General features: G+C 41.2%; 2 protein-coding genes across 5 annotated transcripts in view; one reads left to right on the top strand and one right to left on the bottom strand.

Annotated features, from left to right (window-relative positions):
- Positions 1-980: 980 nt before the first annotated feature.
- ALG11 (ALG11 alpha-1,2-mannosyltransferase) lies at positions 981-6,356 on the bottom strand. Its single transcript, XM_072134527.1, has 4 exons — positions 6,222-6,356; positions 4,428-4,661; positions 2,364-3,289; positions 981-1,363 (listed from the first exon to the last, which is right to left on the bottom strand). Exons 1-4 carry the CDS (start codon positions 6,254-6,256, stop codon positions 1,092-1,094), a joined length of 1,467 nt encoding a protein of 488 aa, XP_071990628.1. The 5' UTR covers positions 6,257-6,356; the 3' UTR covers positions 981-1,091.
- Positions 6,357-6,464: 108 nt separating this feature from the next.
- The window catches only part of ATP7B (ATPase copper transporting beta), a 60,600-nt gene continuing 43,210 nt past the window's right edge, over positions 6,465-23,854 (top strand). For 2 of the 4 annotated variants that reach the window (XM_072134524.1, XM_072134523.1), the window contains exons 1-2: positions 6,465-6,605; positions 17,132-17,258. In XM_072134524.1, coding sequence (XP_071990625.1) covers positions 6,487-6,605; positions 17,132-17,258 — 246 coding nt within the window. In that variant the 5' untranslated portion in view covers positions 6,465-6,486. Of the gene's footprint in view, positions 6,606-17,131; positions 17,259-22,766; positions 22,825-23,854 lie in introns of those variants that run through there. The other 2 variants (XM_072134525.1, XM_072134526.1) reach the window with 2 other exon arrangements.

Genomic DNA, 23,854 nt, shown 5'->3' with positions numbered 1-23,854 from the left:
TTTTTAGTTTTTAATTTTTTGTTTTTCACTAGACCCTCTAGGGTACTTTAAACTTTAGACTACTGTATGGCATTTTTTTACATAGGATTCATTACAATGTCACGAATCTGCAGAAGCCATACAGCCTCGGGTCTGACCATATAAAAAAAATAAAAAGTAATCAAAAAAGTCCTCAAAATGGTAGCATTGAAACATCATCAAAAGTTTTAAAAAAATGACACCACCCACAGCTCCGTACACAAGTATGAAAAAGTTATTAGTGCCAGAAGATGGCAAAAATGGAAAAAACTTTTTTTTGTACAGTTTTTAATTTAAGTAAAATGTAGGAAAACAGTAAACCTATATAAATTGGGTATCCTTGTGATCGTTCCAACCCCAAAAATAAAGTAGGCATGTCATTTGGAGCGCACAGTGAAAGCTGTAAAATCCAAGCCCACAAGAAAATGGCACAAATGCATTTTCATCAATTTCACTGCATTTGTAATTTTTCCCCGCTTCCCAGTATACAGCATGTTCCCATTAAATACGGTCACAATGAATTGCAATTTGTTACGCAGAAAACAAGTTCTCACACATGGAAAAATAAGTTATATGAATATCATTTAATGCTACATTTTTTTGAAAGCAACTATGATAAAAGCTAAACACAGGAGGTTCCAGCCACTTGCCATGATGATTACTTCCCATTCAGGGGAGGTTCTTCAAGAAAGCAAAATGTATGATATGGACATCTTTAAAGATGACGAATGAGGAAAGTTATCAGTCAGGACATGTCCATGTTTCTGCATTTGTGGATTCCTGCATATAAGTAGTAACATTTTCTTAAAAAAAAAAAAAATACTTTGCAAGCAAATAAATGTTTCCTTTTCATCCATTTCCAGCCTAATCAAGTTATTCTGTTATTACAGCGATATTCCCAACTGACAGTTTAAGTTCTGATAGAACATTAAGAATCACTGGGGACAAGTATTAAGAAGACATTGTTGAGGAGTAAATCACATTTAATATATTTTATCAGTTCAATACAAAAATATTTTACATTCTTCTCTCCCAGTTCCCCTACTATATACAGATCACCATCCCGAAAGGTCTTATTTAAATAATAGCTCAGTAGCCGAAATAAAATTTCCTTCAAATTCTTGGTCCGAGAATCTCGAGACAGAGCGGCGTGCGTTCTGCCTGATCTGCAATCTACGCTCTTCAGACAAGGACAGGATGTGCTGCATAGCGGAAGCATAGCTCTCCTCATTGTCTGCCAGAAAACCGGTCTCATGTCCTTCATATGGGACCACAATGTCCAGTTTGGGTCCTCCAGAGTTATGAGCCAATATGATGGTCCCTGCTGCCATGCACTCAACCACTCCTGTAAAGATTGGAAATATTTGGAAATGGTTACTTACTAGCTACCATGTACACAGATATGACGTATATCACTAACTAAAATGGTCAGTCTTCAATTGACTCCTGATCAACTTATTAAAAAGCATTTCCAGATTACAAAACACCATAGATGACACCATAGATTGGATCGGAGTTGGAACATCAGACACAATGGGGCAGATTTATCAAGTGCCTGAAAGTCAGAATATTTCTAGTTGCGCATGGCAACCAATCACAGCTCCACTTTCATTTCACCAGTGCTCATGAATATTTTAAAGGGGAGCTGTGATTGGTTGCCATGGGCAACTGGAAATATTCTGACTTTCACACTTGATAAATCTGCCCCAATGAAATCAACACAGCTTGGCTGAAAAAATAAAAAGAGTGGACAGATGGGATGCAGCCACAATTTTGATTCCTGGACAACTCCTTTTAAGGCTGGAGACACATGGATTGTTGTATAACTTCATTAGTAGACCCAACCATGGTGAAAAAATATAAGTCAAAATGACTTGTTTCCGTCTTGGCCCAGCTTTAAACCTGTACATTGCAAAAGTTTAAAACCGGCCCAGAATCTGCCCACAGGTTACACACATTTTTTTTAAATCTGGTATATATTGCGAGTATAGATCATTGCTTGCCTTTGGCCTAAAAGCGTTTTCTGAGGCTTGAATAAAGGCGACTCATCAAAAGGCGACAGCTGGGGAATTAACTCATCAACAAGACATGACTTGACTTAGCGTCATACATGCTGTAGTGGCTGTGCCTGGTACTACAGGCTGCTTTATTCCAATGCAGTAATCTGAAGCTATTGTGATACTGTCCATTCGAAATGTTCATATATAAATATATATAAATTGCTAGAGGTCTTGCTTTACAATAACTATAAAATTAGCAGAAACCTTATGAACCATAGTGTATAATTAGGACTCCCAAAACACACAAAAAAAATAAAACCTATCAATAGCGCAGGACATACTTACCAATTCCAAAATGCTCATTCCACATTGTATGGAGACCAATGGTGGCTTCTGCGAGATGTTTCTTTAGCTCTTCAAAAGGAATGTTAACCTTAAACTCCACAGGAACATCCAGATCGGCACTGAGAGCCTTCAGATCTGCTACACGAAGCTCATCTTGTTTGTTACGACAGCCCCCGATAAGAATCAGCTTCAGCTTTGCTCTTTCCTCCGGAGTCTTTGTCGCCAGTAAAGTGCTAAACGCCCGTATCTGCAGTTTGTGGTCCTTCTCAGGCCTGAACTGACCAATGGACACTACAGAGTGTTCCTTCCTCTCTTTCCCCTGTTCCAGCTCAATATCTAAAAATGTCTGCACATCACAAGGAGGATAGACAATGCTGATGCGATCGCTGCATTTCCATAATTCCAACACATGGTTAAAGGTCCAGGTCGAGTTCACCATAACCATATCGCTGCATGAACCAACCCAGCCGTATATCAGCGCAAACAAGACATAGTAAATCAGCTTCAGTCTGCTTAGAACAGGATTATTGGAAATGAAAGCAGCGTTATTGAACCTAGCAGTGTGGTCCCGGACGACAGACAACATGTCTGTACTGATTGTGGGGTAGTGCACATAGCAGCCCACACGACAGCCCCCCAAGTACTTGAATAAAGGTAATGTAAATGCATAGCCCATGGAATCAATGTAAATATCAGGCACACATTTTACCAGAGCCTCCCAACCTAGGAGAATGGAGCCCAAACTCTGTCCCAGCAGGGTGAAATGCGGGTACAGTCTGTCTTCTACCAGATAACGCCTTTGCAGAAAGACAAACTTAACAGGGTACGATAACTTTATATTAAATCTTCTGAATGCCCCATTAAGGATCTCTTCTCCGGAGACGTCTTTATCGCCAGTGTATACGACATAGACTGCATTCTTGTACCTGCAAAAAAAATTAATAAAAGTATACAAAAACCAGAATCCACAGGATTTTATTAAACCTTAAAATTCCTTTAAGAAATGACATTTATACATATAAAAAGAAGTTCCCTCAAAAGAAAGTAGCAATAGATCAAGCATGAGTCTAGAGAGAGTGCAGAGCTGTACCTTACTACCTTCAGAAGTCCCCTAAACTGGGAATGGCCGTGCACATGTACAGTGTGCGGTGCCATACCATTTACACAGAAATAGAAAAAAATAAAAAATTAATTGAGGAAAACACCATCATGATGTTAGAATAATAATGTGACTCCTTGGACACACGTTTTTAGTATTAGAACTCTACAGCGTGGCATTCCTTTACTGTTTTTACTGGGAAATTATAAGCTGGCAACTGGGCATGTCACTGACACTAACCAATCAGTATGCTTAGATTCAGACAATCTATGGACATAACCTACTGAAGGCAGGCATTTTAGCCAACAGCTGGGGAATTAATCATAAATGTTCAGCAATAATAACATGGAAAAAGCACAATTCAGAATAGTCTACAGTTATTTCAAGGGGAATACAAGTAAAACAGACATATTGGGCAGGTGACAGATTCTCCTTGAAGGGTTTTCTCACTAACAACATTTAATATCTAGCCAATGGTAGGGTACACATGATAGCTTATAAGGTGTTCCGACAGTTCCGCCACTTCAATCTTGCACAATGGACCTCTATATTGAACACTTATATGAGCATTCATTTAATAATCAATAGTTTACTGGTGAGAGACAGTCACCTGGGCCCACCACTGTTTAACAGCTTGTTGTGTAAACCCAGGGACACAAAGCTGAGAGCACTATTTCTGCATCCACAGCTCCCTAAACTTCATATATAACAACAGCTTTCGGCTGCAACAGGGGCAAGCGGCCAACTGCTCCTAGCTGCCTGTGTTCACACACCGCCGTACAGCTGATTGGTGTGCGGACAGTAGGGTAGAAGCACTGTGCAGGGTAAAAATACCGAAGGGGGCACAGAAAAGAAACAGAACAGTGCCAACTGATTTTCCAGGACTTGAAGAGGTCAAAAACATATCCACGATAAACATTAGCAATTACTAGTCCAATTACCACTAGCTCAAGACTATGATATACCTTTTCTGCAATGCCCGCAGTGCACACCACAGCACCCGTTCTCCTCCGCCTCCAGCATTGCAGTATGGGTGAAAGAAGGCCACTACTTTCTGCTTGTTACCATCTTTGTCTATTGATACAGATGATTTCTTCTTCTGCGCAAACCACAATCGGACACCAAGGAGAAAAATAAACAGCAGGAAGCTGAGAGAGACGCTGGCGATAAGTGCAGGGATGAAGAGTGACGTCAGCATGCTGCAGGGAAAAAAAAAAAAAAACATAATTAGATTTATTATACAGTCCGTCCTCTCAACTGTGGATTTGGCGCAGGTGCTAGCCGTTGTTTAAATGGCTCACATTGTATGCGAAAGCCCGGTACTCCAAATATGTAAAAAATAACTTTTAATCCAAATGTCACTTAAAACCATAAAAAGAAGAATCAATAAAAACAAACACAAATATATCAAAGATAGCAGTAAGGTCTGCCAGGGCTCCAGCAGTCTATACACTTTCAGCAACAAACTCATAGCCCTGGAACGGAGGGGCAGTCTTGGACATGAGTAAATTACTTGTCCATGAGTGAGCAGTTACCACTGAACTGCCTCTTATAGATACCACCCTGGACCCATTGTCCCCTCCTCCTCAGCGGTGAGGAGTTTTGTTTTTTTTTGTTATTCTCCCCTGAAGAATCACATGGAGGTGATTAAACACATAGGGAGTATTTGGAAGTGGATGGCTTGTTTGCTACACAAGGGTCAGCTATCTGGGTACTGTACACTTGGGGAACGTGGTTCCAGCTAGAAATTAGGGTCATCTTGCACGCTCCTTGGGCACCACCTATGCACTGAACCTCAAAGGAAAGTGTATAGACTGCCGACTGGTAAAACTGTTCCTCTTTTAGATGAGCACTGGCAGCCCTTACTACAATCTTATATATATATGTGTTTAGGTTTTTCTTGGATCTTCTCTTTATAGTTTTAAGTGACATTTGGATTAAAAGTTATATTTTAAGTTTTTAGAGTACCGTAGTTTGCATCCAATACTACAGATTGCGGTACAGACACTTGTCTGGATAGGCACACAGGTTTTTGTGTAAATGGCTTACATCCCCAAGCATTTAATAATAATAATTTATTTATATAGCGCACACATTACGCAGCCCTACACAAAGCATGTCAAATCAGGCCCTGTCCCCATGGGGCTCACAATCTAAACAACCTTACAGAATGTTTTGGAGTGTGGGAGGAAACGGGAGTACCTGGAGGAAACCCACACAAACACAGAGAGAACATACAAACTCTTTGCAGATGCTGACCTGGGTGGGATTTGAACCCAAGACCCCAGCGCTGCAAGGCAGAAGTGCTACTCACTCAGCCACCATGCGTACTCATGCTTGGTTCCATGAATGAGTTGTCTGAGCTGAAAATTGTAGAGCAGGTCCAATTCCTGCCCATATTTGTGTCTTTTCTATCATTAGTGAATGGGGGGGGGGGGGGGGGGGGACCTCACACAATGACACACAGGACCACAAACAACAGATCACCAGACTGAAGAACAGCCCGCGGTTGGGAAAACACACGAGAAAGATGGAAAGAGAGCAGCCGTCTATCAGTTTCCTCTTTCCCATCACAGAAGTAAAGGATCGGGCATGTTGTAATCCATCACATATGATCATTCTACCGCCAAACATCTCCCAAGAGTCCACAGCCAGATACAGTACGGTAGATTGCTGAAGTACAAGACTTCACACAATGCAGCGCACACAGACAAGAAGCCGCACCCTCCACGTTACATACAATATAAACCGGCGCTCACCGTATCAGACCACACAGGCAAAGCGCCCCGGCCATGACTGCATGACAGCAGTGAACACGTCACTCAGAAATTACACACAGAACCACCGGGCGCCCACTGATGACGTCAACGCGTAATGACGTCGCACGCACGGCTTAGGGGAGGCTTGTTGATTCGCGTCACCAGGGAGGCGTGGACGAGCTGTGATGGACATGTGAGGGGGCGGGGCTTAGGTGGGACGTGCACACGACCTGGCGGCAACCTGTTCTACCAGTGTCAGATATGAATGTATGAAATAATAGAGGGGAGAGGGATAGGAGTCCAGAGGTCAGTGCTCTGCGCTGTGCACACTGCACTACATGGCAGCGGCTCACCCTGTGCCGGAGCAGAGCGGGGACTGGCTAGGTAACTCACTGCATAGGCTAGCGGCTACATACTGCATAGATACTGCTACATGTATGTATATATATATATATATATATATATATATATATATATGATCCAACCATGTGTGTATGTGTAGATATATACCAGCTATACATATGTGTTAAGGATATAACTATTTATAAATATAGTTACATAGAAACCTTACAAAGTGTAATACCGTACTGTTTTAGTCATAAATGTACCTAAAGTACAACTATATTATTTCCATGTTTTATTGACCCTTATCCTACAGACCCTTATCCTAAATCATAGGGGAAATAATTCCCCCCCCCCCAGGGGATCAATAAAGTTGCATTGTATAAATATACCATTACACAAACTGTATATACATACAGCTATAGTATATAAACACAAATGTATATTCCTATAGGTACCATATATCCCGTATGTGTAAGTTTATATGTAATAAAAACACACATAGATGTGCAGTACCGCACAACCACACATGTACTTATGGTATACAAAAATATATAGTAATATTGAAATGTATATACAGTCACATAGTTATCAAACAAAGTGTGATAAATGGGTATGCTAACAGACACCTAGATATACAGTACATATACCTGTAAACATACATACCCTGTTTCCCCGAAAATAAGACTTAGTACAATTTTGTTGAAGCTTAGGCCCCCTGAAAAGAAGGCCTAGCGCCATTATAGCTATAGCTCCCCCCACACCATGTATTAGTAGATTATTTAGATGCTGCAGGAGATTGTGACATGGGTGAAATATTAATGGGATAAAATCACAGACTGTTGCGCTGCAAATGCGATACAAGCAGCTGCCGAACAAGAAGAGCTGATTGAAGGAAAGTGCTAAACTAGAAATGGAGTCACATGAAATTCAGAGTTTGCAGCATTATAAGGATGTTAGAGAAGTTGATTTTTTGTTCAACAATAAATGTGAATTTTTGTTCATGAAAAATAAGACATTCTCTGAAAATAAAACCTAGTGCCTCTTTAGGAGCAAAAATTAATATAAGACACTGGGTCGGAATGTTCTTAGTTGGCCTTAGCAACCACTTACAGCTCAGCTTTCATTTTACCAGAGCGCATGAATATTTTAAAGGGGAGCTGTAATTGGTTGCCATGGCCAATTAAGATTCTTACTTTTAGACAGCTTGATAAAGCTGCCCCACTGTCTTAGGCTACATTCACATGGTCGTTGGAGGGTGTATATATGGCCGCCGTATATACGTCCCCCATATGCTGGCGATGGGCGCACGGTACATTTTGGTACGGTGCAACATTGTACAGTTCCGTACCCGGGAAAAGATAGGACATGATTATGGGGCTGGCTTTGGTCCGATTGTGTATGCGTTTCTATGGAAACGTAAGCGATCAGTAACCAGAACTCAGTGGAGCTCATTTACTTACATGGCCGCTGTTCACCGAAAGTGCATGCACTGTGCGCCCGATATCATGCATGTGTTGCTTCCCCGCTCAGGTCAGACGGAGTTTACCTTATTTTTTGTGGTTCATGTAAGTGCTAGGGCTTGCGACACAATCTGAAAGTTAAATCCCGCGTTCAGTCCCAATCAGTCGGTTCATCTGATGGCACGCCCCCAATTTGTGTCGCATGGAAGCCAGCGCAGCTGCGCCAAAAAACAATCGGGTGTGACACAATCCCTGCGCAGACACCTGTCCAAGCCGTGCAATCCCTGAAAACAGTGAACTATCAAGGAAAGTGTAATCCGGGACCCTTAGTAAATGAGCCCCAGTGTCTTGCATTGTTTTAATGCAACGCTAGCAGTACGTGTGCCCGCACCCTCACAGATTCGTTAAAATGTAAACTGTAGATTTAAATGGACTTTTAATTGTTTCTGTTAGTTTGTACTACTTCCGTTGGCTACCGTTATTTCAGATGGTAAAATATAGTTCTGCATTTGCTGTCCAATTTTCCACTCAATAAAGGAAGCCTAACAGACAGCGGTGGATTATAATACAGCCAGTTTGGGCGGTGACCCGGCACCCAAGCCTTCAAGGGGGCCCATGGCCACCCAAACCACCCACCAGATTTTATACTGAGAAGGATCATTACCCATGAAATCTGTTCTAGTTTTTAATAAACGTTTATGCAAGTTTTGGTCCTCAAACCTCAGATTGCAAGCAGGCAGAACGGGCGCATCTTCCATTCCCCCATGAAGTGATTCCAGACTTGTAGGGGCTATAGTATTCAGACAGCCCAGAACCCATGGAAGTCTTATTCCACCCCTGCTAACGGAAGTGGCTCAAATGGACACTAACGGAAGCCATAAAAAGTCTATTGACATCAGTTGATATTTTAACTGAACCCTTAGTCGTTCGTTACTATAATTTTTTGTGACAGAAGTCAATAAGAGAAGTCCAAGCACAGATTTGAACTGGGCCTTCCTATGATTACCTGTTATGTCAGGTCTGTATTAACTTTTTTAAATTTATTTTAAAAGTACAGGCACGCATCTTGGTCAAACTTGATGGATATAGGTCTTTATCAATTGTACTATGTAGTATAGTAGGGCCATGCATTCCACTCAAATTCCATTAAAAATGGATTGTTAAGGTGAATGTGTTAGGTAGCAGCCAGTAGAGATGTTTAAAGGTTGTATTTCCACAAAGACAAGTTTCTTAAATATACTCAGGATAACAAAATAACACATTCTCTAACCCACTGTTATTAACAAAAATACAGCATTTCACAGATTTTAATTCCAACCTATCAGTAATAGTGTACATAATTTTGGTTGCCCCTGCACCCGACCCTGTATCTTCTGAGTTTAGGGTCGGCAGACATTTTTGTGTCTGATGCTGCACTGAGCTTCTCTCTGGCTCTAGCCCCTAACCCTGCATTCCAGGACGAGCTCACACTCACACAGACACACACTCCCTTCCTGTTGACCCCATGAAGAGAATAAAGCCACAAACAGATAACATCTTTATCCAGGGGAGGGGGAGGCACAGCAGATCTGACATTATGTGTTATAGGTAAGATATAGCAGAGTTGTGTATGTTATGGCTATGACAGTAGAGTCGTGTGTTATATGCATCTTATGCATCGTATCATCTCATCTCTGATCCGTCTCATCTCTTTTTCTATGTGTCAGATACTAGTGAATGTTCAGAAGCTGAATGAAAGTGTATATAAACCTGGACCCTGATAATCTAAGAACATAGTCAGCACACATCATCTCACAGCACTAGAAGGATCATAAAGTCTCTGCTTAGAGAGTCTCCACCCACACTGACGAGTTGTAGGAGCTAAAAAAGCAATAAAACTGAGTATGGCTACATTCACAGGAACGTATGGGGGAAATATATACGTCCGACCTTTATATGGCATATATACATACCCCATACACGGCAAAGGGCACTCTGCGCCCTACAGGAGTGGTACGGTGTCGCACACGTGTGGCACCCTACCGTTCTGTAGCCAGGAGAAAGATAGTACATGCGCTGCTAACCCCTTCCTCCTCTCCCTGGTGCCGACGTGTGCCCGCCGTGCTACGGAACAGCAAGCACACGTCAATGTGAATGTAGCCGAAAATTGTAAAGTAAGGGAGTTAAAAATGATCTTTATTGTGTAAACATCACTGGAGGATTAAAATTTTAGGATTTTCTTTCATGGACAAAACCCTTTAAGTATATAGTTAGCAGCATTTCAGTAAAAAATGGATTTATAATGTGGAATACAGTGTCTCCAAGTCCATTGCAGTGCTTAGCACAGAAGTGTTAGGATATTTCCATTTCCCTAGTACACTTGGACAAGTTATTCTTTCACACTTTGGGTGCTTTCACACAGTGCATTCTTAAACTGTTTTTTAAACGGACTGAAAATGTATACTTATGCACATATCCACAAGTAGCGGCAGTGAGCTAACCCCAAAGACAGCAGATAGCTCACGGCCGCCATAGACATGTATTATGCAAGGACACTGTGGGGTGGGCACATTCTGTCTCACTGCACTCTATCCAAGCTGCGTAGCTGCGCCGCAAAAGATAGAGCAGGTCCTATTTCTGGTCTGACTTGCAACACAGCTGCTCAGCTCGCTAGGAGGAGAGGAAGGGTGAGCGCTCCGCCTGTGAATTTTCAGCACAAGATAAATGGCTTCTCAGGAGGCACATGCCAATATGTATTTGCGTGTAGCTTGAAATCCAGCTTATAGGTGGTAGATTTCATTTAAAGGGAACCTGTCACAAAAGTTTCACAAATAGTGTACATCTACTCCTCCCCATGCTCCATGCTTCTTCTCAGCATGTCATCTGAACAGGGTGATGTCATCTAAGGTCCTTTACTCATGCTGTGATTTCATGTGATCAGATACATACATGGGGAAGATGTTACACATTTTACTGGGTAAATAACCTTAGATGATATTGCCCAGGTCACATAACATGAACTTGTCAATGATGTAACAGAGGTCTCTCTCATTGTTCCATACAGCAGCATGGCCTAGCAATGAGACCTGTCAATGAGGAACAAGGAGGCAGGGCAATACAAGTAAAATTTAATATGCAGGACTCACATCAGGTGATATGCATATAAGTTTACAAACTTACAAAGTTTTTAATATTGAAGCCATGGTAATGAACCATTTAGGGATAATGGCAATGCTTTTAATCATAGTTTTTAATGAAGTATTTTGAAGTTAATTTAACAAACTTTCCTAAAATAACAGTACATGAGGTATAACACTGTTTATATCTATTATGTTAGTCTTCATTTTCTAGTTTTCTCTCGGCTGGTGGGGGGATACTGCTATGCAGGCATTTACTCTTGCCCCTGTAATCTGACATCTATAGTGAGCAATCTGAAATGGAGCAGAGTGAAACTAATTTTAATATAGGCAATGGAGAATTAGAGGGGTGGAAGAAGAAACTCTTTGCTCCGATAAGATGTTGCAATGTTTCTTGTGTTCACTGTTACTGTACTATTGATTCATTCAAAGTTCACAAAAAAGTTATTGACCATTTGAAGTATGAAGCAGAAGGTCTAACTGAAGTCAGGGGTGTCTTATATACTACTGTAAGTGTTCACATAGGACAGAGATTTTTACTTTCTTGAAACAATAGGTGTTGAGAGTGTGGAAACACTAGATGGACATGTACGATGGACTTGTATGGATCAGGGCTTATACTTGAAAAGGAAACCATGTCCAGAATATTTCTCAGGCATTATTTCCTGATGTGGCTACATTCCCAGACCCCTCCCAGCAGTGCCAGGCAGATCTGTATGTAGAGTAAGATCATATGATTGACTTTAGCCCTGTAGGAATGCAAGTTCTATGGAGCTTCAAAGATAAATTACACTATAGTTTAGCGATTCAAACCAAGTGAACCATTGTATTCCACTTCCAATGAATGAACCATTTATATGCACAATTCAGGACATGAATACTTTGTTATACACCCATCTCCCAGAAGCTGAATATCTCTACAGTGATATTCTGTCAAAAATTATCTGCCACCTTGTATTTAGGATGACACTACATGTACACCTTTGTCTATAACTTTATAGTGACATATCCTAGTGAGCGGACACATCCACACTTGTGCTGCATGCTCTTCTGCAGTCTCTTTGGTCCCTGCAGATGACATTGGGGATTTATCCAGTGTGGGGGACGTATTGGAGATTATTACCTTTGGCTTGTTTGCTTTTCAGGGCATTGTACTTAGTCACTAAATGTCATACAAAGTTCATCGATGGTCTGATAGATGAGAGCGGGAGGTTAATAACGGATTTGTACATGAGGTCATGGGATTGTTAAAATTGAAATGCACATTAAATAATCTCTAATCATCTCTAACATGTAGATGATCACTTATATTTTGCTTAATATTTTAATTTTAATTTTTTTTTATATATATTTTTTGGGTTATTTCCATTATGCTGATGAATAAGCAACCTCTAATGTGTACCCATTTGCATCCTGTAATTTCTGAGGTACTGAAAAGTTTAGTATAAGGGAAAGGAAAAGAGATTTATAAAATATCCAATCTGTGTTTCATTCCAACTTCAAAGTAAAATCCAAATCAGACATCATAGAAACAGCAAGGGTATACATTATGCACCTATAACAGCATGACCACAAGTCCACAAACTATTCACTCTAAAGTGTCTGGAGATATGAAATATTCACTGCTTCTGCACTGACATATGTCTTCTTATCCTTACCTTCAACGGACAAGTCGTACAGCCCACATATTGCTTTTGGCAGAGGGTGCAACCAGCAAGATAAATGATATTACACATATTACAATTTATAAAATATTTTATAATGAACTGTTTGCCAGTAACGTAGGATGAAAAACTGTAACTCGCCTATATATATTTGCAATGCCTTAGGGTGCATTCAGACAAACGTATGCCCCCACCGCTACAGCCGTCAGGAATACGAGGAGGTGGGACGACCCGTAAGGTCGTGATACGTGATACGTATGGGTCACAACACAGGGAAAGATAGGAAATTTTTCTTTTTCCTGTGTATGGAGTGGAAGGTGCGGCACTGTATTTCTCCGTGCGGCCATTGCCTTCTATAGAGGACGTATGTACCGGTCGCTTATTGATCAAATGCCTCTATTAGACCCCTTTTGCAAATCATGTGAGTGAAAAACCGCATCATACAAGTCTATGGACAAGCATCAAAAACACATAGCTCTCTGCGACACATGTGCAAGTGCAATGCGTTTTTAGTGCATGGGTTGCCGGGTAATGTGAAAAAATGTCAGGGAGTGTTATGTAGGTACCAATTGAAGAATCATGTGATATGAAACACGAGCATGAAAAACGCATGGAAAATGCAGTAAAAACACAAACAACATTTGAGTTGTTTGTCAGTTTTTCACACATTGCACTCTGAAAGTGGGTGGCACACTGGGTGGCACACTGCACATTTTTATGCACTTGGATGATTGAGAACGTTCGAGCTTTCAAAAGAAAAAAGGATTGTAAGTTTACCCTACAAATATAATAAACCGTCTGCTACTGATAGTGTAATGCTCACATGATGTGTGACCATGTATGAACTTTGGAACACTGTCATATATGAGGAACAAATAACTTGATTCTTACAAAGTAGAAACTTTAGTTTAGTAAATGTTCTTTAATATTAAAATTGACATAATTCGCACAGATACTATATGTACAACCCCGAGTTGTATAGAAAATGAGTCTGCATAGGCCCATAAAGCTGACCACTAATGATCTTGTATAGGTGGCTTATCCTAAGGTAAGGTTAAAAAAACCTCTGATGTGGGGACAAACAGGAACTGGTCTGAATTCATACAGGTAAGGGTTTTTGGTCAAAGGTGACCCACAGAGCAATTTTGCTAATGGAGAAGACTCTTTGCACCTATCACCAACCCTGAGACACCATCATAAGTAGCAAAGCTTTTTATTATATATTGGTTCCTATTTGATAGGAACTTATTCCAACTCCCAAATGAAACAGATTGTAGAAATGTGCGGAGATTTGCTATACTTGGGACCAAGACAGCTTGAATTGATGCATTAAAATGATCAGAAAGGTTATGGAAGCAGGATAGGATACACTGTGTAAAAGACATTTACTTGTTGTCTTTCTTTTTTTATAAGCCTGCTAATGGATTTTGTTTTAACGCATCATTTTAAAATTTTATCATAATTCATTCATATGAATCATAACAACTAAAAGGGGAAAAAACAAAAGAACTTCAAAAGATGAATTACTAAGAACTTCAAAAGAAGCACATAGGACATCAAAAGAAGATTTAGAATGAAAATGGTGAATCACATGTTTCACCAACACCAATGTTTTTTTTTATGCCATATCTTAAATCAACTTTATGCACTCTCACCCATTGTATCCCATGGGTTTTGTCAGACTTGCATTTTATTTCACCCACACATGCGCAATTTTTTTAAACATGCGTGAAAAATTTCGGCATACACTACTTTTGCAGGTCACACGCATGAAAAACGCACCATACAAGTCTATGGAGAAGCATCAAAAATGCATTGCCCTCTGAGACTCCTACAAGTGCGATAAGTTTTTCACTGATGAATTGCCATAGAAAAGATAGACCACAGTCCTGAGTCTTTTGTATGCATTTTGTGTGTGTGCATGAAACACGCATTGAAAGCACAAAAACATTGGCTAATGATTCCTATCAAAAAATTTACCACATATGCAGGTATAAATAGTTTTTCCCACTTGCGATGATCTGCAAAGCAATTGTGAAAGAGGCCTTACTTTTCCCCACTGCTCAGGTACCAACTCAATGGCCCCTTCTAAAACAGGAGTCAGGAGACTTCAAGGAAGACTAGTGCAGCAGGGATTTCAAGCATGGGTAGTGTAGCAAACAAAGGGGCAGATTTATCAAGCAGTCTGAAAGTCAGAATATTTCCAGTTGCCCATGGCAACCAATCACAGCTCAGCTTTCATTTCACCAGTGCTCATGAATATCTTAAAGGGGAGCTGTGATTGGTTGCCATGGGCAATTGGAAATATTCTGACTTTCAGACTGCTTGATAAATCTGCCCCAAAGAGTCCATCAGGAGGCAAAGCCATTGGGGCACATTTACTAAGGGCCCGCACACTGCATTTTCGTCGGGTTTCGCAATTTTTTTTCCGTTTTGCCCTGAATTGCCCCGGGTTTTTGCCGCACACGATCGGATTGTGTCGCATCGCCACCGGCTTGCATGCAATACAAATCGGGGGATGTGGACGTCGGACAAACCGCGGAATTTAAAAAGCAAATTGTGTCGCAAGATCAGCACTCACATACACCGGGAAGAAGAAGGTGAACACCGGCGGACCTCAGCGGGGGAAGCGACAGATGCGGGGATTTCAAGGGGACGGGTAAGTAAATGTGCCCCATTATCTTTTATTAGCAGAGATCCCTGCAGGCACTAAGAGGTAATAGTGTGGCTCAAATAACATGGATTTGGTGGCCCTTAGATATAATTAAAGGATCTTTAATACACAATTCCACATATTCATTTCAGTATGATCCTCATAGGAGTATTTCCCTATTTGATGTTAATGGCACATCCACAGTCTGCTTCATGTGGGTTCCACCTCCATGAACTACATCTATCTCTAAAATGGGATTCTTCGACACCCATCCCACCTGGCACTGAAGCATAGAGTGAGTGTAAAGGTGGCCATGGCGGGACTTCTATAGAAGTAAATGTAGGCATCATTGTTGCTTAAAGGACACCTGTCATCAGGTCTCTGTCACTAGTCCTGTCACCACTACCTGTTGGAGAAGCTCACAAGGATTCCATCCCAGCCTTTATCTAGACAATCCATACATTAATCATTCTAAAATCATCTTTTCTTTATTATGTAAATGAGGCTGGTCTCATGCTCAGAGGCAGTGATGTCAGTGATTTGCCTGACAGGTTCTCTTTAAAGATGACCTGTCACCCAAATTTTCGGCACTAATTTTTACTAAATTAAGCAGCTCCTAGTGCTTGAACAAACGCCTGTAACGCTATCAAACACTGCTGCGGGGTACAATGTAATAATCGGACCGCTCGCTGCCTCTTCCCCGGACCGCCCCGCTCGCTACATAGGCCAGCAGTGACTGCTGTGCGACAGGCCTCAGTCACCGCCCCTAGCCATGCCCAACCCCGCCACCTCATGAATACGTCGGACGGCTTTGCGAGCGGTCCGATGATTACATTTGTTCAATCACTAGAAGCCTAAGACTAAGGTGAATTAGCTTAGAATTAACTAGCTGGAACATTGTATAGAACTAAGGCTACGTTCACTAGCCGTATCGTATCGTTCAGTAGCCGAGAGAAAGATAGGACGTGTCCTATCTTTCCCCGGAACATGGCTTTGTGCGGCATGTATCACTATAGAGAGGGGTGGGGGATGAGCAGCGCTCTCCCCCTCCTCCTCTCCCGGTGCTGACGTGTACTACGGTACGGCGGGCACACATCGTGTGAATGTAGCCTAAAGATGAGACTATAAAAAAGCATTCCAGGGCAGTATAAGTGTAGGATTCTCTGGAGTCAACTCTACATGTAGGATGGGAAAACTCAGGCATGTGAGAGGTTCATGGTTTGAGATGAGACATTACACAGAAGGGTGGGAGGAGAGCATCCTCTATTCCAATGAATGAAGAGGAGTGTCCAAGCAATGTATGATTATCCTGACTCCATGCATGTGACTCATGAGATCATAAACACAGGGGAAGGAGGAGGAAAAGACACTTGAGGGAGAGGATGTAAAGTTAGATCCCTACGTTTTGAATGGTAAAAGACCTAATTTTTTTTGTTAATTTGGATCCAATAAATGTACCTGGTTGGGTAACAGGTGATTAGCATGTATGTGTGTATATGTCCTAAAGTACAACAAAGATGAGCGTTTTAAATATGCTAATGTAATGTTTCATTTGTAAATCATGTTAAAGAAGGAGAACTATTAATATGAACCTATCCAATCGCTGAATTTAGATTATATAAATGTATATGTGGAATAGACAAATATGATGATGATGTTTCTTATCTTACAGTAGAATGAAGTCAAATATATTTCTTAAAGAGAAGGAGGAAGAGGAAGAAGAACAAGTACATTTACTTAATTCTTCTAAAGAGGAGGATGGCATAAAGCCGGGTATATCTCGTCGTTATACTAACAAGGTAAGAGAGGGATATAATAGATGTTTTGTTATCATTCTTCTAGTTTATGTAGTATGATTTACATTATATTATTATGGTCAGATTTGCAATGCCATAGACTTTGTTGGGAATGTGGTGTGCAGATAAAGATTCAGTTCATTTCATTGTTACTATGTGATAGATCGCACTGAATGGCAAGCCTGGAAGTCTCATATAGACTCCAGGGGGGGGGGGGTCAGTGTGGCTATGGGGGGAGGGGGCAGTGTGTTTTATAGGTGGGAAGAGTCAGTGTGGCTATGGGGGAGGGGGCAACATTGTGGCTATGGGGGAGGGGGCAGTGTGACTATGTAGGGGGGAACAGTGTGGCTATGTAGGGGGGGGAGTATGACTACCTGGGGGGGACAGTGGCTTATGGAATGTGGCTTATGGGGGACAGCATGGCTACGTAGGGGGAGGCAGTGTGGCTTATGGGTGGTTAGACAGTGTGACTATGTAGGGGTAAATTGAAGCTATGTATGGGGGGGACAGTGTGGCTAATGGAATTTGGCTTATGGGGGAACAGTGTGGCTACATAGGGGAGATAGCGTGGCTATTAAGGAGGGACAGTGTGGCTATTAAGGAGGGACAGTGTGGCTATGGGGGGCGGGACAGTGTGATTACTGCAGGAGGGACAGTCTTGCTACTGGGGGAGGCCCACTAAGGCTCTGTCGCCTTAAACCTGGAGGCTCTACTTAAACCTGGAGCCTGCCCTGCTTAGGAGACCCCTGGAAGACCCAAAGAGGAAATAAGTCCCCAACACCCAATCTAGATCCAGGTGTAGCCATGCTACTCTCACATGACAAAGGGAGATTTGGTGGTTATTCAAAGTCAATTTCATCATTTTTGTAACCTATAATCATTGTACCTTTTGCATATTAAGCAACAAATTACACCACACACAGCTCCACACACCAAAGTATGAAAAAGTTATTAGCGAAACAAATTTTTTTTTTACACATTCATTTAATTTTTTAAAATGTATTAAAACACATCATACCTATTAAACACAATAAAAACCTATATAAATTTGGTATCCCCGTAATCTTACTGAATCAAAGAATAAAGTGAAAACTGAGCCCACAAGAAAGTGACACAAATGCCTTTCTTTTGCCAATTTCACCACATTTGGAGTTTTTTTCCAGCTTCCCAGTTCACGACATGGAATAATAAATAATGTCACTGAGAAGTGAAATTTGTTATGTGAAAAATAAGCCCTCACACAGCTCTGTACACGGAAAAATGAAAAAGTTCTTAAAGGGTTAAGTAGATATGGCCACTCTGAGGTACAGTCTCATTTTACACTGAGGGAAGAGCAATTTTTATGTGTACATTTATACTCCAGTGATTATATCGAAATGAACTTTTGTGAATCTTTCCTTAAAGGAGACTTACCACCATTGATCTACCTATTAAGGTAGATCCGGTGGCAGGTTCCTCTAATGTATAGTGGTAAAGCCCTTTTTAGGGCTAATTCTTTCATGACCCTGAACTTTTATGAATTTTAATTCCCCCAATATGCAAATTTCCTAAAGAGGCTACACGGCGTGGCTACTCTACGCACCAGTAGCCTCTTGTGTTCCGCCTGCCAATGCATCTTCAGGGCGCAACTACGAGGAGCTGCACACACGCGTCTGTGAACCGCAGAACCCAGCTCCGCTCTGAAGATGGATTGGTAGGCGGAACGCAGGAGGCTACTGGGGCGTAGAGTAGCCGCACTGTGTAGTCTCAGCTCCAGCTACTCCACGCCCCAGTAGCCTCTCTAGGAAATTTGCATATTGGGGGATTTCAAATTTATGAAGGTTCTGGGCCACAAAAGAATTATACTACTATACATTAGAGTAACCTGCCACCGAATATGCCTTAATAGGTAGATCCGTGGTGGTAGGTTTCCTTTAAAAATTCAGAAATGGCATTTATAGCAGTTCCCTCACATATTTATATTACATAAAATTTTCCTTATACAATCAGTACCAATTTGGTATAAGGAGTGTCTCTTCCTCCCCCCCCCCCCCCTTGTGTTTTAAACTACGGGCTTTTATGTTCTTGTGTATAGATAGAAATAATCTTCAATATGAAGATACACTGCCTGTAAAAGAGGTCTTTCCACTAAGAGGCACTTTACATACAGTAATATCAATATCAGTGTAAAAGGCACAATACTGCTCTGGGGAGCTCTTGGATCATGAACCAGTCCCAATGTCTGTGTGTTCACACCAATCCAATCCAATACTTTATTCAACCTCAGTTTTTAAGTTTCTTCCAAGTCACTTCCACGAGTTCCCTATTGTTGGAGTGGATAAAAACCCATGCGGATTCCACAGTTGTGCTGCGTTTTCCAATTCCCAACAGCTCTCCCTGTACAGTCTCCTCCACTAGTCAATCTCTATCAGGAATAATAAACGCACATAGCACAGTACTGTATGGTAAAATTTCATGCACTTTATTTGTTCTACTTACAACAAATCAGAATTAAAAATGCCTGTAATTAAAAAGCACATCTTGCACACAAAAAAAACAGTAAAAAATCCAGTACAGAACTGAGTACAGATGCTCTTCTACTCATGACCTCAAAAAAAGTTCCTAAATTTTCAACGATAGGTGATACCAACCCCATAATGGGAAAAAGCATCTCATTCCGCAAAAAAAATGCCGTCACATGGCCCAAATAACGGAAAAGAGAAAATTTTATAGCCTTCAAAAGGGGGCAACGAGAAAACTAAAATCCTGGCAGCTGCAGGGCTCCTTCCCTTCTGTGCTTCGCTGTGCCCCCATAAAACAAGTAATGTCCACATGTAGGGGGTCTCTGCACTCAGGAGAAATTGTAGAACACATTTTATGGTGAGTTTTCTCTTTTTATCTTTTGGAAATGTGTAAATTTTAGGGCTAAATGAACGTATAACCGACAAAATTTGACCATTCTAAATTTCACCGCCATTTTGATTCAATTACTATGAAGATCTCAAGGGGTTAACAATCTTTGTAAATGCTGTTTCTGATAGTTTGTGGGGTGCAGATTTGAAAATGGGCTGTTTATATAGGGTTGTTTTAATGCTAAATATGTAAAATTTAATTTCAAACAGTATTTATCCCCAAAATAGTCAATTCTGAAAATACAGAAAATCGCTATTCGATTTGTAGGCCGCGTAACGTCAAAATAAATTATCCAAACATTTCAAAAATTATGAAAAAGTAAAGTAGACATATGGGAAATGTTATTCGGCAAGTAGGTGGTAAATCGATCTGTCTGAAAACGCGGTGATTTCACATTTCGAAAATGGCAAATTTTTCTAAAAATAAACGCAAAACTTATCAGCCAAAATTTACCACTAAAATGAAGTACAACATGTGGGGAAAAAACAATCTCAGAATCGCTTTGATAAGTAACAGTGTTTAAAAGTTATAACCATATAAAGAGATACAGGTCAGAATCCAAAAAATGGGACTGAGCCTTAAAGGGAACCTGTCACCAGGAGACCCATTTTTAGCACTCCCCCAGTCCCCACAGATCATAGTACATATGCTGCCAAAGTGTTTTTGTATTAAAAATTGGTTTTACAGAAAAAAAGATGTTATATTGTACCTTTCATTAGCATCTGCTGTGTGACTAGGCAGTTGCCAAATGGGAGGGGCTGGAAAGGAGCAGTTCCCCCCCACCCTTGGGGAACAGCTACTCCATGTGACCTTTTCAAATATATGAAAACACCCATCACTAGGCTTAGCAACGCCCCCTGCTCCTCTACAGCCACTCCCGAGTGAGAGGAGTTATTCATATATTTGAAAAGGTCACATGTTTCCCAAGGGTGGGGGGGAACTGCTCCTTTCCAGCCCCTCCTATTAGGCAACTGCCTAGTCACACAGCAGATGCTAATGAAAGGTACAATATAACATATCTTTTTTTCTGTTAAACCTATTTTTAATACAAAAACACTTTGGCAGTGTATGTACTATGCTCTGTGGGGACTGGGGGAGTGCTAAAAATGGGTCTCCTGGTGACAGGTTCCCTTCAAGCTACAAAATGGCTGCGTCCTTATGGGGTTAAGGAAAGCTATTTCACAAGTTGTTGTACCACAGAAAAACAAGGGAGGGCAGTATAACTCTTAAGAAGCAAATAACAAATGGTGCATTGTGCTGCCACATAAGTGTATATTATATTAAGGTAAAGTTCTTACTACACATCTGATACCTTACAAGTTAACCTTGCATTTTCTTTAAGTTTGATATTTTAAAACAAAATTAAATGGTCTTATGCTCAGATATTTGATACTATACATAAGTTTAACATAGGGAGACAACATTTTATTGCATTACTAACTAGGACTCCACAGGAGAATCTGCACCAAAATTTGCCCCAAATCTATATGTATTAATAACTATCTGTAGCTCCCGGCGTTGCCTGGGATAGTAAATAACTGCTCTTAGCAATAACAAAAAATATTATATATCTATCTATGAATCTATCTCTCCCAGTCACTCACTCACTCTCCCTTCCTGTCTCTCAGTTACTCTCCCTGTCTGTCTCTCACTCACATTCACTGGCTATCTCTCTGTCACTCACGAATGCTCCCTGCCTGTTTTCTCTTTCACTCACTCTGCCTGACTGTCTCTCTGTCACTCACTCTTCCCGTCTGTCACTCACTAACAGTTACTGGCTGTCTCTCTGTCACTCACTCTCCCCGCTTGTTCCTCACTCACACTCACTTGCTGACTCTCTGTCACACACTCTCCCTGTCTGTCTCACCATCACTCGCTCTCCCTGTTTGTCTGTCTCTGTGTCACTCACTCTCCCTGACTGTCTCTGTCACTTACTCCCCCTGTCTTTCTATCTGTCATTCAATCTCCCTGTCTGTCTCTCTGTACTTGACTGTCTATATCCCTATCCATCTTACCTCACACATAAGCCGTATTATACTCATTGCCTATAGTAACCAATCAAAGCTCAGGGCTCATATTAATTACCTGTGGCAAAATAGAAGCTGAGCTGTTATTGGTTGCTTATTGCCACAGAAGACAATGGCTGCTATATATGGTGGTTATTATATTACCTCACATTATATTACCTCATATTACTTTACATCTTACCTCACACATAACCGTGTTCACATGTTGCATTTTGTTTGCGTTAACGCATGCGTTTTCAAACTCATCACAGCAGCTAAGAGATTTGCCTGATTACATTGTTGTCAACATTGCATTTCCAAATGTGTAAGTTAACGCAAAGTTAACACATACATTAACAATGTGTTAACACATTTAATTTTTAACACTGTGTCAGCGTATGCGTTAACATTGCATTAATGTTTGTATTTTGTAAACGCAATGTTGACAGCAATTTGATTAGGCGAATCTCTTCTCAGCTGTTGTGAAACGCATGCATTAAGCAAACAAAACGCAACATGTGCACGCAGTTTAAGCTGTCGTATACTCATTGACTTTAGTAACCAACCAAAGCTCAGAGCTCATATTAATGACCAGTAGCAAAATATAAGCTGAGCTGTGATTGGTTGCTAACTGCCACAGCAGCAACAGACAATGGCTCCTGTATACGGTGGTTAGTAAGTGGATTTTGGAAAGTGTGGGGTGAAAATTTTGACTCAAAACTGAGTCTATGATGTTCCCTGGGTCACAGAGAGCTGCTGTGCAAAATTTGGTGACTGTAAACATGACGGTGCAGATTCCTGCACACATACACTCAGCTTTATATATTAGATACATCTATTGAATGAAATCTAATGCCTTATTTAAAGCGGTTATCCGGGTTTGAAAATCTTTTTATGTCCGGGCTGGGGAAGGCTAGTTAAACATAATAAATATGGACTTACCTCCTCCGGCGCCGCCGATGTCCCGCGCCGCGGTCACTTCGATCCGTGCCCCTGTAAACAAACAGGGGCACGGAAGCAGCGCACAGGGAGCTTCCGGTCCACGATGTGGACGGCTCCTCCCATGCGTCCCTATCTCTCAGCGTTGTAAGCGCTGGGAGATGGTGCGCATGGGAGCATCCGGCCGGCCGGAAGCTCCCTGTGCGCCGGTGTAATGAAACCGGCGCACGGAGAAGACGGGCCGCGGCGCGAGACATCGGCAGCACCGGAGGAGGTAAGTACATGTTTATTATGTTTAAATAGCCCTCCCCAGCCCGGCCATAACAAAATTATTAAACCCGGATAACCCCTTTAATGTTTTATAAAGCACCAACAGTGCTTTGTAGACGCTAAAATGCTTAACCGCAACATACCTTTATTATCGATAGTCGCCGGCTGATTCCTTTTGAAAAAGACTTTATTTTTATGTAAATTAGACATTAAAAAAGCCCCTCTGGGATCCAGCAGTTCGCCCCCTCAGCCGTTCTTCACCAGTTAAGTTTTCGATGTTATGCAAAATCATAATACACAGGGATGGTCAGCCAACACCATCATGGGCCTGGGCTGTATGAATATTATAACCCCTGCAAGTCCACAATTCACTTCCTATCCTATATCTGTGGTTTCAGGACCCTTTGGGGACCTTCAAAGACACTGAAATTGCTCTTGTGTACATGTTTATTGAGAGCAGGAACAGATGTATGAGGATTTCATGAGTGAAGG

The sequence above is a fragment of the Engystomops pustulosus genome, chromosome 2, assembly GCF_040894005.1.
Source record: "Engystomops pustulosus chromosome 2, aEngPut4.maternal, whole genome shotgun sequence".
NCBI lineage: Eukaryota > Metazoa > Chordata > Amphibia > Anura > Leptodactylidae > Engystomops > Engystomops pustulosus.
The sequence above is the reverse complement of the archived record's forward strand: the minus strand, read 5'-3'. Positions and strand labels throughout refer to the sequence as shown.